At 41.0% G+C, this 15,002-nt stretch overlaps 1 protein-coding gene across 2 annotated transcripts in view; it reads left to right on the forward strand.

The window, feature by feature from the left end:
* Window positions 1-3,502: 3,502 nt before the first annotated feature.
* The window catches only part of LOC117356613 (lysozyme C, milk isozyme-like), a 31,990-nt gene continuing 20,490 nt past the window's right edge, over window positions 3,503-15,002 (forward strand). Inside the window, exon 1 of one of the 2 annotated variants that reach the window (XM_033936074.1) lies at window positions 3,503-3,681. In XM_033936074.1, the coding sequence (XP_033791965.1) occupies window positions 3,549-3,681 (133 nt within the window). In that variant the 5' untranslated portion in view covers window positions 3,503-3,548. Of the gene's footprint in view, window positions 3,682-14,303; window positions 14,622-15,002 lie in introns of those variants that run through there. The other variant, XM_033936073.1, reaches the window with a different exon arrangement.

Raw genomic sequence — 15,002 nt, forward strand, 5'->3', positions numbered from 1 at the left:
TGGATAGGTCCAGGACAGAAAGGAGGGGAAAGGGAGTCATGCATGATGTGACCAGGATGGAAAAAGTAGGTGAGGAAGGAAGTGCAGGAAGGGACCTGGACACACAGAGGGAGGTGGGACATGTGGGAAGGGTTGACCGGACAGACCAGGAGAGAAGAAAGGGGCAAAGGATGGGAGTGATATGATCCAAGTCCATTGCTTTCTATGTGGCCAGTGCCTGTAGCAATTGCTTTCCAGTAACCAGGTTCTGCAATAAATAAGGCAACTATTAAGAGAGAGGTGGAGCAGCTGCTTGTCCAAGGCCAGGGGTGGAGCAGGATTGGTAGCTTACCTGAACCCAGGTGCTGCAAGAGGCTCAGGGCAGCACCAGCATCAGGCATCAACCCTATGGAGATAGAGAATAGAAATTCAATTCGTAGTCCACGTTCTGCAAGTTCTGCACATAGACCTTAAATGTCCTAGTGAGTGTTCAAAAATGATGTCTAAGAGCAGATTTTCCCTCTGAATCGGCAATAACAAAAATGTTGGACACTGATCTCTAGGTCATCAAATGAGCCAGACACTAGATGTCCAGAACCACCTGCATAAATGTCCCACAACGTCATTTTTGAATCTCAGCTTTTGAGGGACATGGCTCCAAAGAAGCAGCAGAGGATGAACCAACCTGTCAGCCGTAAACCCAACTTAAACCAGGCTGAGACAGAAATGCTGGTAAGGGAGGTTCAGGCCCAATATGCCCACTTGTTTTCTCCCAAGGGAGAAAGGCTTGGAGCCTACTCTAAAGGCAGAGAGTGGGCTGCCATTGCCTTTCAACTCAGTGCTGTTCACCACTACAACCGTAATATTGAGGACTGCAAGAAAAAATGGAGAGGTAAATGCAAAGGTGGGAAACAGGTCTGCAAGGGCTGATATGTCGAACCTCACCCCACTTGAGCAGGTCGTACTCAGCTACATGTTTGACTACCACAGATGGTGTGGACACCCATGACACCTCTTCTGGAGCTCAGACCTCAGATACATTATATGGGGAAGGAGGCAGTGCTGTGTTTGTGTCTGTTCTGTGCTGCACCCACTCCCCCATGGAGGGAAGGGGGGAAGATAGTGGTGGGGGAATGGGTAAAAGCATCCAAATGGTTACCATGTGAGGAGCAGAATCCTGGGGAGGAAGAAGCCTGGTGTCCATCTTGACTGCCTGGATAACAGGGCATTGTGGATGCAACACAGAGTAGGAGTGTCTGCCATCTGCTGTGGGCCATGCTGCACCCACCTGGGGAGGGCTTGTACCTGCTAACACCCATCCCCATTCTTAGAACACTTTCCCCTTCCCACCACTACTCTGTTTTTCCAGCACTCCTCACACATTTCCACTGTCTGCTTGCTCACCTTCAAGTGATTGTATGAGGCTCATTGACATCATTGGGACATGGTTCACAGCACACTGGCCTCTGGTAGGTTTATATGTAGTTTCAGACAGCTGGGTGCATGACACTGGAATAGATTCAGACTTGCACTGGAGGGGCAATAACAGAACAATTTTTATGCTGTGGCAAGATTTAAAAAATATATATATCTTCAAGACCAGCAAACGATCTCCTTTCCTCATACAGATGTCAGCTCAGAAGAGGAAGCTGGACCCAGTTGGCTGCAAGATGGAGGGCTAGGGAACAGAGGAGATGAGATAGAGAATCAACCCCAGCAAGTCACAGGTGAGAGCCAGCAGGAGCTGCCACCAACACAGGCTGAGGCAGCATCAGCAGGTATGGTGGGTGAGGGTGAAGATGGTGAACCTTTGGAGGTTTCAAGTTTCAAGTTTTATTTTGTCTTGATGAATTGCTTATTTACTTTACTAAGCGATTTACAAATTTAAAAAAGGTATAAGCATATACCAATTTAGTCATTAAATCTAATGGGTTTAACTGACAGACTAACAGATACATAAGGTAAGAAGGGCAGAACTACAATTGTATTTATTAGAATATAAGAGAAGACATGAATGGAAAGAACAATAGGGAGGGGGGAGAGTAAAAAAATAAAAAAGAACTAAAATGAACTCCATCGCGCCCAGCAGCCCACTCCTGCGGCGGCCCATCAGGTCCATGACCTGTAAGGTGATCCTTGTTTAAATCATTTAAGCCCCCCCTGTCCTTCTGTCTATGCCCTATCATAGCCTATCTCTACCTCTATCTGTATCCCTCAATCCCCTTTTCTTTTTAGGAATTTGGATCATTTTCTTTTTTAATTCTTTATTTATAACATTTATAGCATTTCTTATTACAATCAAGTATAATAACTACAACTTGAAACAGATCGATAATTTCCAATGGAAATAAGAAAGAAAAAGAAATACTATTCAATTATTTAGACCAGAAGAGGACAGGAAATTAACAAAATATAAAGAAATCTATATAATAAATCGAAAAAACAGCAATACTTTGCTTATCCTAAAGCCGGTATTATTGCAAGTTACATATCTTTAGTTACAGATGCTATTCCCTTTCTAGATTCTACAAATTCTAACAGCTGTTTAGGCTCTAGAAACAAGAAATTCTTTGTCTGATACGTAATTAAACATTTTTTAGGAAACTTCAACAAAAAAAATCCCACCCAGGACAAGAACTCGGCCTTAATGCCAAGAATTCCTATCTCCGCCTCTGGGATCTCTGAGACATGTCAGGAAATATACACACATTAGAGCCCAAAAACTGATCATTTATATGTCGGAAATAAATACATAATACATGTTCTCTATCACTTTCCAAAGCAAGAGTTAACAGCAAGGTTTTCCTTTCTGTTATAACTTCAGATGAACTTTCCAAGAACGTTGTTAAGTTCATATCCACCACTTTATCACCAAACTTTATCTCTAGATACTGCTTTAAAGAATAGAAAATGATCCAAATATAAATGATCAGTATTTGGATCATTTTCTATTCTTTAAAGCAGTGTCTCGCAAACTTTCCGACTGGCGTGTCCCGGCTGGAAGGCGCCCAGAAGTGCGTGGCCATCGACGCGATGACACCACGAATTCGCAGAGGCCCATCTGGCCATGACCCACTTTGCTGGAGGGATCTTGGAGGAGGGGAGGTATGGAGAGAGGAGGAAAGACGCTGGCCAGGAGAGTCGTCCACACTGGCTGACTCTCCTCCTCGCCAGTGTGTCGCGGCACACCTGAAATCTCAGGAGGCACACTGGTGTGCCTTGGCACACAGTTTGCTATACGCTGCTTTAAAGGTTGTTCTTTTGGCTCTAATAGTCTCTTTCCACCAAGGCTGGTAGTAAACAGAAATTTAACAATTTTGAAAAGTTAGTCTAAGCTGTGTGCACAGGTTCAGATTAAGACAAAGTTTGAAGGCAAAAATTCTATTTTGAGAAGCACAGAAATTCACAACAGAACAGCACATGATGAAACTGCAACATGATGAAACTAGTTACATAATTACGCTAATTTCCTTCAGAGCAGTGAGTCAGAAAACTGCTCATGTGACGTTTGATTGAACTCCTCCTGTGAAAGGGAGAAACATCTCATAGTCCAGCACAACTCTGCCAAGATGAAGATTTGTATTCTTCTTATCTTTCTTGGCATCTGTGTCCGGAGGAGTGAAGCCCTAGGAGCATGTGACGTGATTGAAGCTGCCAGAATAGCTATGCTAGATGGATTCAAGGGTTATTCTGCAGAAAATTGTGAGTGTTCTTTTCCTTCTCCTTCCTCTTTGCCCTTCCTTTTCTTGTTTTTGTAGGTGTTATAAGTGATAAATAGTAGTAGTAGTAGTAGTTATCTTTCTTGACTATCACTCTCCTTACTTGCACGCTTCTTTTGTCTGTCTCTATCTGTTTTTCTCATATAGAAACATAAACATAAACAAAGAGATCAAAAAATTGGCAGAGATGTAGGGGAAAAGAGAAAATCTAAAACAGCCAGGGCTCTTCAGCTTGGAGAATGAGTGGAATGGAAAGGATAGATGTGAAGTGAAATTGAGGCAATTAATTCCCAGTTTGTAGATGTCCGACACCGTTTAGACACCCTGGAGGGAAAAACATCTGTCATATCATCACTACATGAAACGGTAACTAAACATGATAAACTTATCATCAATTTACAAAGAAACTTTGAAGACCTTTCTAATCGCAGCAGAAGATCCAATTTAAGGATCATTGGAATGCCTGAATCATCAGAGGGATCTGATATGATTTCCTTTCTCTCTACTCTTTTGCCTGCTACCCTGGGTCTTGTCTTTTCACCTCCTCTGGAAATAGAGCGAGCTCACCGTGTACCGTCTCATCTGTCTTCATATGCCTCATCTCCCAGACCCATAGTTGCTAAACTGCTCAGATCTCAACAAACGCTCCAAATTCTAACAGCAGCTAAATCTAATTCTCAACTGCTACATCAAGGCAAGAAGTTCTTCATTGTTCCAGATCTAGCTAAAACTACAGCTTTAAAGAGAAAAGCATTTCTCTCACACCGACAGAAACTTAAAGATATTGGAGCCAAATACGGTCTTATGTACCCAGCCAGGATGAAAGTAACTTATAACAACCATACTACATCTTACACTGATCCTGAAGAGTTGGCCGTATTCCTAGATTCCTTGAAAATACACTGACACATTGAACTCTCAATATCTAGATTTGCCATTATGTTCTCTTGCTATAACCTATATGACTATATAATTTATTGTTTTATAAATAAGCACACCACTTTTAGGTTCCCTAAATTTTAATGAGTGTGAATTAAGTAAGTTGTTCCATATGATCTATTTCTACGTGCTCACAGAAGCACTCTTAAACTGTATTATTTTAAACATGATAGTAAGGTCACATCTCTTTCTGACCTTACAATATACTGTTACTAATAGGATATTTGCTCTTATTATTATGTTTTCTTTCTTTCTTTCACTTCCTTCTGGTAGAAAATGTATAGGTGTGAGGTTAGCTAATTGTTCACCTATGTATACCTCCGTGCTCATAGGAGCACCCTTGAAATGTTATACTATAAACATAGCAATGGGGTCCTTTTTGACTACATTGCATGCTGATACTTCTAGCTTTTACTCTTTCTTCTCATATCTCTCTCTGTTCTTCTTCTTTCTGCTTTCTGACAGGAGTGTCCTTTATATTTTGATATATTATGTTGACTCTCTGCTTTCTCTGAAAATGGGCAGATCCTACTGCATTGTAGTAATACTTATTATAACTTATGACTGACTTACACATTTTTTCTTTTAATGTGAATGGTTTGAATCACCCTATTAAAAGGAAAAAGATAGCCAACTATATCTTTAATAAACATCCTGATGTGGTTTTTCTACAAGAAACCCATCTCACGCCTGCTACCGCTTTGAAATTCCAACTTAAAGGATATTCCACTCATCTATATTCTCCTGCAACTCTACGTAAAAAAATGGGGTATCAATATTGTTTAATGATAAACTTTCTCCTGTTATTCATTCCTCTAAAATAGATACAGAAGGTAGATGGTGCTTGGTACATGCTGCGTTGCACTCGATGGATTTTGTTTTTCTTGATATCTACGCTCCAATTCTAGATCACCCAGAATTTTTTCATGAGCTTCAGACGGTATTGATGGAATATGGATCTTGTCCTCTAATATTAGGTGGTGACTTCAATCAAGTTCAGGATATATATATTGATAGATCATCATCCTGTAAATATTCGAAGTCCAGGTCCCTCGCAGCCCTACATGCCCTTAAGGATGCTTTTTCACTAATCGATCCCTGGCGGTTGTTTAATCCAAAGGGTAGGGAGTACTCTCACTTTTCACCACCACACAATACATACACCAGAATAGACTTCTTTCTTTTATCCTCTTCCTTAATTCATGACCTTACAAACACCATTATTCATCCGATCTCTCTTGCGGATCATGCGGCTATTTCTCTGCATCTACTTCTCTCTGCGCCTCGTAAAGAATCTCCATCCTGGAGACTGAACAATACTTTACTCTTAGATACTGAAATAGCTGAAAAAATAAGATCCTTTACCACTGAATTCTTTGAATTTAATTCCAATGACCCTGCAGTTTGCCCTTCCATTGTTTGGGAGGCTTACAAAGCTACCATTAGAGGTGAATTAATTAAACTCGCCTCCTGGAAAAATAAACAATCCAAGCAAAAAGAGAAAGAATTAGAATCATCTATCAAAAAGTTAGAATTACAACACATGTCTGCTCATTTGTATGACCCGTCCATATATCAACGTATACAAAATCTTAAATACGAATATAATACCTTGGTTTCGTGCACAGCCAGGAGGGATATTTTTATTTCGTCCTCCGGTCATTACATGGGTGACAACCTCATGGGCCGTCCTTTGGCTAGATACCTTAAAACTAAATCTAAACGTTTGCACATCGCGGCTGTTCAAGACCGCTCAGGACAGATGGTTAAAACTAGATCTCTGATTTCTTCTCAATTTGAACAATTCTATACTTCCTTATATAAATCCGAACACTCAGCCTCTGACTTTGAGATAGACTCCTTTCTTGCTCCCTTGATTCACCCATCCTTATCAGATTCTGTAAAAATGGAACTTGATTCCCCTATCACTATATCTGAAATAGAAGCTGCAATTACATCCCTGCCCAATAGTAAAGCACCGGGCCCAGATGGCTTCACTAATGAGTTTTTCAAGCAATTTCGAACTCTTTTGGCCCCTCACCTTCATACTTATTATGAATTTCTACATTCTACTCCAGATAAACAATTTAATTTTACTGAGGCTACTATTGTAGTTATTCCTAAACCTGATAGAGATCCCACCTTGGTTAAAAATTTCTGCCCCATTTCTCTTCTTAATTTAGATTATAAAATTATGGCAAAACTTCTTTCTCTGAGACTCAATAGAGTGATCCCCTCTCTAATTCACAAAGATCAAGTAGGATTTATTAAACACAGATACATAGGTGACAACTTACGCCTCTTCCATCATGTTAATGCCCATGCTAAAACTCTTTCAGATCCTGTAATCGGCCTGGCTGTTGATGCTGAAAAGGCTTTCGATCGCGTCGAATGGCTCTTTCTTTTCCGAATCCTGAAATGGTATAATTTTGGTTCGTTCTTTATAAAATGGGTTGAAACCCTGTACAAACAACCCACAGCTCGAATCTTGATCAACAACTCTCTTTCCAACAAATTTTCACTTCACAGAGGCACTCGCCAAGGCTGTCCACTCTCCCCTTTATTATTCAACCTAGCTCTAGAACCTCTCCTTTCGGCCATTCGTCAATGTCCCTCAATTAAAGGCATTTCCACTTCCTCTCGACAGATTAAATTAGCGGCATATGCTGATGATGTTCTCCTCTTTATCCAAAATCCTACTAATTCCCTTCCAGCTCTCGTTAACATCATCTCTCAATACTCCTTACTCTCTGGATACTCAGTTAATTGGGAAAAATCGGAGATTTTCCCCCTTAATGATCATATCTCTCCCTCAGACCTCACTCAATTTTCTTTCCCATGGTCGCGTGGGGCTGTGAAATACCTAGGTGTCTTGATACATAAGGATCCAATTCACGCTCAAGATCTTAATCTGTCTAAAATCAAAAACATAGTCCTGAACACGATATCTCGTTGGTCTCCACTGTATTTATCTTGGTGGGGCAGGATTGCTTCCATCAAAATGACTCTTGCCCCCCAAATAAATTATATCCTCTCAATGCTCCCATCTTTATGTAAGAAAACATTTTTTCAATGGTTGGATAAAAAAATTTCTGAATTTGTTTGGAATAAGAAAAAGCCTCGAATTGCTCTTGCCAAATTGAAAGCCTCCAAAGTTCATGGCGGTTTAAATTTACCAGATTTCTACTTTTACTATATTGCATCAATGGCCAAATATGGAGCTTATTGGATCACTGACCCCTGCTCCCAGGACCCTCCAGCTTGGTTTGAGATAGAACGATCTATATGTACACCACTACATGTCTCTTGTATGGCAACAATTCCAATCCCTAGACACTTGAGAAGATACTCTCTGTTGAGTGCGACGCAGCATGCCCTTCATTTATTAGATGCGATAGCAGAAATTTCAATCAAAGATAGCCCATTTGTGTCTATTTGGAACAACCCCAAACTCCAACACAATGGAAAATCACTTTCATGGAAAAGATGGCAGCGGGCTGGGCTGTGGTTTCCTCATCAAATAATTACTCAGACCTCTATTGTTCCTTTCAATACACTCTGCTCTACATACTTATTACCTCCTTCCACATTTTCTCAATGGCTTTCCCTCACTGAAACAATATCTTCTCAGTCCCTACGATTTGACTTTGAGTCATCCATTCACACTATACGCCATTGGTCTCTACTGGCTATATCGAAGGGCAAAGCAATCTCTTTATTTTACAGCATACTAAGGGACAACTCCTTTATATTTTCTCCTCATTCCATGAAACACTGGGAATCCATACTAACAACCCCTCTTACTGATGTTGACTGGGATCTTTTTTGGTCCTCGACAAATCGTCCTCTCTTATCCTCCAGAGTTTCACAGTCAATGTTCTTCGTCATGTGGAATGCGGTATGGACTCCTTTTCGGATGTGGAAAGCCAACCTTAAACAAGACTCTGTATGCTGGAATTGTATGAAGGAGGCCGGAACCCTTGATCATATGCTCTTCCACTGTACTCCAGTTCGCTCCTTCTGGTCTCGCATTTGGGACACTATAAAGCACGTTACTAACTGTTCGGATGAACTATCCTTGGATATTATAATTCTCAGATCTCAACACCCCTGCTTTGTTCTTTCGAATTGTCCTCCTAAACTTATTGACACTATGTTTGTGACTGCCCTTATGCATATATTAAAGAATTGGAAATCCTCTTCATCATTGGATTATACTTTTTGGTGGAAATCTTTATGCATGTATCATAAATTTGAATCATATGCTTATGAGAAGAAAAATATTGCTCGACTATCCATGAACATGACACTATGCAATTCACCTTGGAAATTCTTAGACTCCTATGTTAGTTCTCTTTCATAGACACTCCTGTCTTTCTTTCTCTCTTTCTTTTTCTCTCTTTCTTTCTCTTCTTCTCTTTTCTTTCTCTTCTTCTCTTTCCTTTCTCTTTTCTCTCCTTCCTTCTTTCTTTACTGTTTTCTTATAAGCAGTCCAAATACTTTGGATCTCTTAGAAGATTTCAAACCTAATTACAGTTGATTGTAGTTACTGCTGTGTTACACTAAGTGTTATTAATTTTGAGATCACGATGTCGTACATGTATCTGAATGTATATTTGGACTGTATCTTTTCATAAAGCTTAATAAAAAATATTGAACTAAAAAAAAAAAAAAAAAGAAACATAAACATGATGGCACATAAAGGCCAATGTCCCATCCAGTCTGACCATCCGCAGTAACCATTATCTCTTCCTCTCTCTAAGACAGACATTTCAAACTCTGGCCCACAGTGTAATAAAATTTGGCCCACCAGACAATTACAAAATTTCACTTAAGCTGGCCTGCTGGCAGATAGGTACAAGCGCCGCATCAGCCAGAAACGAGCGACTTGCAGCCATGATTGCAGCTAGGAGAGCAAGCACTACCGCGCATGCGTGACAACCCGACAGCCATAGAGCGGCGGCCGGAAGTGATCTCACTAGTGGAAGCCAGCTGAGCATGCCAAGCCTGCTGGCCTGGTTCGACCAATAGGACCTCTTAACGTCATTTTCGCAGGTAGTTTAGAGCTGTTCATGCTAGATCTCCGCAGGAAGTGTGGTCGTTTTATATTTTTTTCCTATTTTTTATTGCCGTTTTGTCATGCTGTTTCACTCAATCACCAGTGCGCCATGGTAGGGCTCTGGTAAGTACCACAATCGGTTTTTGTCTGTATACTAACTGTCCTGCTGGGTGAGAGCAGTGTCTGTGGCCGGTGTAAGCTTTGTATATTTTTTTTTCACTGGCTCTGCAATTATGGTTACTGAACAGGGAAGGAGAAAAACCAGTCCAGGATATATGGAGGGATCAGTGCACTTTCGGAAGATTAGGATCAATACTGTCGGAATTCTGTTTGTAGTACAACAAAAGACGCAAAAAAATATATTGGATTATCATAAAGTTAAATACACTTTTCTTTAAAAGGGTTTAGTTGTTTGGATTTTTAAAATCTGATTTGGATGTGATAAGTATTTCTCATTGGGTATTTAAAAAAAAAATTATTTATTGATTTTCCAAATATTAACAGTGCAATACACAAGTATATAAACATATAATAAATCAAGAAAAGCATATCCAACTTACAGATATACATGAGCAACCATTTTATCCCTCCCACCCACCCAATGACTAATCAAGAAAAACACAATTACATAGATTCTTTCAATAACCTTTCCCTATTTAAAATAGTAATGTAAACCCACCCTGGATGTATATACTCAAAGGGCTAAGATTAAGATAGAAATAGCCCCCCGCCCCCACCCTCTCACCCTTTCCTGGATGTGTGTGGAAATAAACAAAAATTAAAGGCAAAAGACAATTATAATGAAGTAATAAAAGATGTCAACGGGCCCCAAACCAGTTTAAATAAATGACTATGCCCCAACATGTCAGCATTCATTTTTTTCATACCTATAGCTGGAGCATAAATTCGCCCACCAAAAAGGAAAATTGAGGCGATCATAATTTTTCCAATTACGAGTTACCCGCTACATAGCTATCCCTGTCATAATTAGGAAAAGCCGGCATTTATAGCGGTCCATGGGGGGCTTAATATGCAATAATATTCTATATATGTCAATGGAATTGATGATTCCAGTATGGTATTGCTCTGTCCCCCTATTGACATCCAAAAGTTGAGTATCACAGGACAATAGAACAACAGATGATCCAGTGTCCCAATGTCTAGATGACAGTGCCAGCATCTATTAGATTTAGAACTGTTTAACTTTTGTAAATGAACAGGGGTCCAGAAACTTCTATATAACAAAAAAAAAAAAACATGTTTGTCTCATAGATGCTGATCCTGTACATCTCATCCTCCAAGTCCAAATTCGTGACCATTGAGATGCAGATATATTATGCTGCTTTATCTCAATGCTCCAAATGTCTCTAAGACTAGTTTTTGGCTTTTTATTCAAGAATTTAGATATTAATTTATTCCACTGAGCAGCCTGATATCCTAGCAAAACTGTCTGGAAGCATAGAACATGCAAGCTATAATGATTTTTTAGATTTCACCAATCAGGGAACCCCTTCTAAATGGCTTGCTTCAACTGCAACCACTTATAAATTTGAGACTTTGAAATACCAAAAGATTGTTGCAGTTGTGAAAAATCAAGCATTTTCCCATATGATATAACATTATCTATTGTACCTATGCCTGCCTGCATCCAGTGCTTCCAGGCGATCTTAGACTCGCCAATTTGAATCTTGGAGTTTAGCCATAAGGATTGACACATGGACTTCTCTACTGGAATTTCTGTTAAATTGTTAATAAATTTCAAGGTTTTCCAGATTCAAATATAATACTATTATCCTTAACATAACTAGGTAACTTGATACTCAACACATGAGACAGCCGTAATGGGGACATAATTTGCCACTCTAAAGGCTCCTTTTACAAAGGTGCACTAGTGTTTTTAACGCACGTATCGGATTAGCGCGCGCTATAGCGCACGCTAGCCAAAAATTTATTGCCTGCTCAAAAGGAGGCGGTAGAGGCTAGCGCACACGGCAATGTAGCGCGTGCTATTTTACACGTTAAGGCCTAGTGCGGCTTTGTAAAAGGAGCACCAATCAGGAAGATGTTTCATGAGCTCAGGAAGGACCCAATACATACCCTGATGCAGTATATAGGCCTGATGGTACCTATAAAAATTAGGAAAATTTATCCCACCAGCCGCAATTAGTTTTTGTAAAGATACTAAAGCAATTCTCACAGTTTTACCTAGCTAAATAAATTTGGTAAGAATACTATTCAACTTCTTGTAAAAGGACCCCTGAAAATAAACTGGCAACATACCCATTTGGTAACAAACCACAGGCAAAATCGTCATCTTAACCGTTTGAACTCTCCCCCACCAAGACAGATGTAAAGATTTCCATTTCTCACACATTTCTGTGACCTTTATCAACAAGGATTTTTCATTTAATTTCATCGTCTTTTCCAATGTTTTTTGAATCCAAATACCTAAATATTTTATACCCTTTTCCTTCCAAAAAAACGTACAGTCCAAAAGGAAATAATCCTTTTGGACTGTACGTTTAGCGGAAGAACCTCCGATTTACTCCAATTTATTTTATATTCTGAAAATTTTCCAAATCGGTCAATCAGATCCAGTAAATGCAGAGTGGTAGATTCAGGATTCCTCAAATGAAGCAAAATATCATTTGCATAAGCAGAGACCTTATATTCCCGACCTGCATAAGGAATACCCTGTATCTCCTCTGCGTGTTGGATAGCCAATAGCAAGGGTTCCAGAACAATATCAAATAGCAAAGGAGATAATGGACACCCTTGTCTAACTCCCCTCTCCAGACGAAAACATTCTGAAAAAGTATTATTTATATATAATCTGGCAGAAGGGGAACCATACAAGGTTTGAATCATTTGTATAGAAATCCAGAACCAATACCAAACCAATCCATTGCTTGATACATAAAGGTCCATTCCACATGATCAAAGGCCTTCTCTGCATCCAAGGACACAGAGAAGGCCGGATCATCCATGGCTTTCGTCAAATTTAACATATGAAAAGCCAGTCTGGTGTTATTTGAAAAATGTCTTTGAGCAACGAACCCCGTTTGGTGCATACCGATGATATAAGGGAGAGCCTTGGCCAAGCGTAAAGCCAGTAATTTAGCCAGAAGTTTTCCATCAACATTAATCAAGGAAACGGGCCTGTAATTTGAAACCAACATGGGATCTTTATTTGGCTTTGGTAAAACTATAGTTAAAGATTCTGCCAAAGTACCTGTAATACAAACTTTAGATAGTTGTGCCTGATATAAATTTAATAGATGAGGTAATAGGGTAATTTGGAATGATTTATAAAACTCTACAGTGAAACCATCACCACCTGGAGCAGATCCAACTCTAAGGGCTCCTTTTACGAAGCGACTTTTTTAGCATGTGCTAACCCCCACGCTAGCCGAAAAACTACCGCCTGCTCAAGAGGAGGCAGTAGTGGCTAGCGCGGCCGGCAGTTTAGCACGCGCTATTACGTGCGTTAAACCGCTAACGCGGCTTCATAAAAGGAGCCCTAAGGGAATTGGGTATTAACATTATTTGTAACTGTGGTAACGCAGCTAGAATGCTATTCATTTTGACCTGTTCTCTCCTCTTTAATATCGAGTATCTTCCACAAAACATATTTATAAATAACATGTGACTTGAGTTTGTTGGCCAGGTAGCAAAAGGTAGAAAAAATAATTTTATTTTCTGTTTTGTGATTACAATATGTCAGATTGGAAATGTGTATCCTGCCAGAGCTGGTGTTAGACAGCAGGCGTGAACTAGGGCCTAAAAGAGAGAGGAATAGTCTTTTTTATTTATTTTGTTTACATCACAGAGCCGGCGTGAGGTTGGAGAGGTTGTAACCCTCTACTGCCACTAAGACTAAGGGGTCCTTTTATTAAGGTGCGAATTTAGTGCGTGCTAAATCAGGTAGCATACCTTAATAAAAGGACCCCTAAGTATACTAATAAAAAATTTGGCCCGAAACTTAGCCTATGTTTTAGATTTCAGCTCCATATGTGATTGAGTTTGACACCCCTACTCTAAGAGATCCCATATGCCTATCCCACGCTTTCATAAATTCAGACACAGTCTCTGTCTCCACCACCTCTTCCGGGAGACAGTTCCATGCATCTACCACCCTTTCTACAGAAACATAAAAACATGATGTAATTTAGGGGCTCATTTTCAAAACAGGAAAACATTCAAAAAGTATCCCAACTGGCAGATATGTTTTTTCTCACAGAAAAGAAAAATATCTGCTCAAATCATAAAAACATTAGAATTGCCTTACTGGCACAGACCAAAGGTCCAACAGGCCCAGTATCCTGTTTCCAACCAATGGCGTACCAATGGGGGGGAGGGGGGGCGGTCCGCTCTCCCTATTCTGCCGCTGCTGCTTTCCTTAACCAGCAGCAGCGGCAGTAATCAGGGGTGTCCACGGGTGCTCCCTCCAGTGGTTGTTCAACTTCTGACCGGCTCCCCTGCTCAAAGCCGTGGGCGTCGGCTCCTCGCGCGATCCGCGGCTGCCTGGAGCCCAAAGTTGATTAGCAGTAGGTGAGATTCCCTCCCCACCGCAAAACAGAATTGGACCTGGTGTAATACGCCCAATTCCCAATCTCTGCTGTCGCGCACTTCCCCCTCGCGCCTCGGTCTCCCACCTCCCCTCGGCTCCCGGATTAGTCTCTTTTTGGTCGTTGCCTCTCATTCAAAGAAGGCATTTGCCGTCCAATAGTGAGGCTTCCTGCAGGTTCCGCCTCCAGTCTGACAACGTGCTTCTGTCACCTTTCAGCAACAACAATGGCGGCGGCGGCAGCCCGGGTCCTACTGTGCCAGAGAGCGGCGGGAAAGGCTGTGGCTTGGACTGGAGCCACAGAGGCAGGCGGTGGCCCACTTCACTTTTTACCCGGACCCGGAGCCCAGCGAGTACGGTGAGGAGAGGCGGAAGGGGGATGGAAAGCAGACGGGCACCGAGCTCCCTTTCTCAGCGGAGGACTTAGAATCTACAGTTTAAGGGACTTTCCTAAGGAGTAGCAGTGGAATCTGAACCCTGCTTCTTGGTTTGGGTCAGATGCACAAAGCCTCCCATGATGGGAACGTTGCATTTAGACTGGTTACCAGCATGGGAGGCTTTGTGCATCTGACCCAAACCAAGAAGCAGGATTCAGATCCCACTGCTGCTCCTTAGGAAAGTCCCTTAAACTGTAGATTCTAAGTCCTCTGCTGAGAAAGGAGATACCAGACCACGGAGGGGGAGGAAGAGATGCCATGGCATGGGGGAGGGAAGGGAAGGAGATAGAGATACCAGACCA

This window comes from Geotrypetes seraphini, chromosome 3 (assembly GCF_902459505.1).
Source record: "Geotrypetes seraphini chromosome 3, aGeoSer1.1, whole genome shotgun sequence".
NCBI lineage: Eukaryota > Metazoa > Chordata > Amphibia > Gymnophiona > Dermophiidae > Geotrypetes > Geotrypetes seraphini.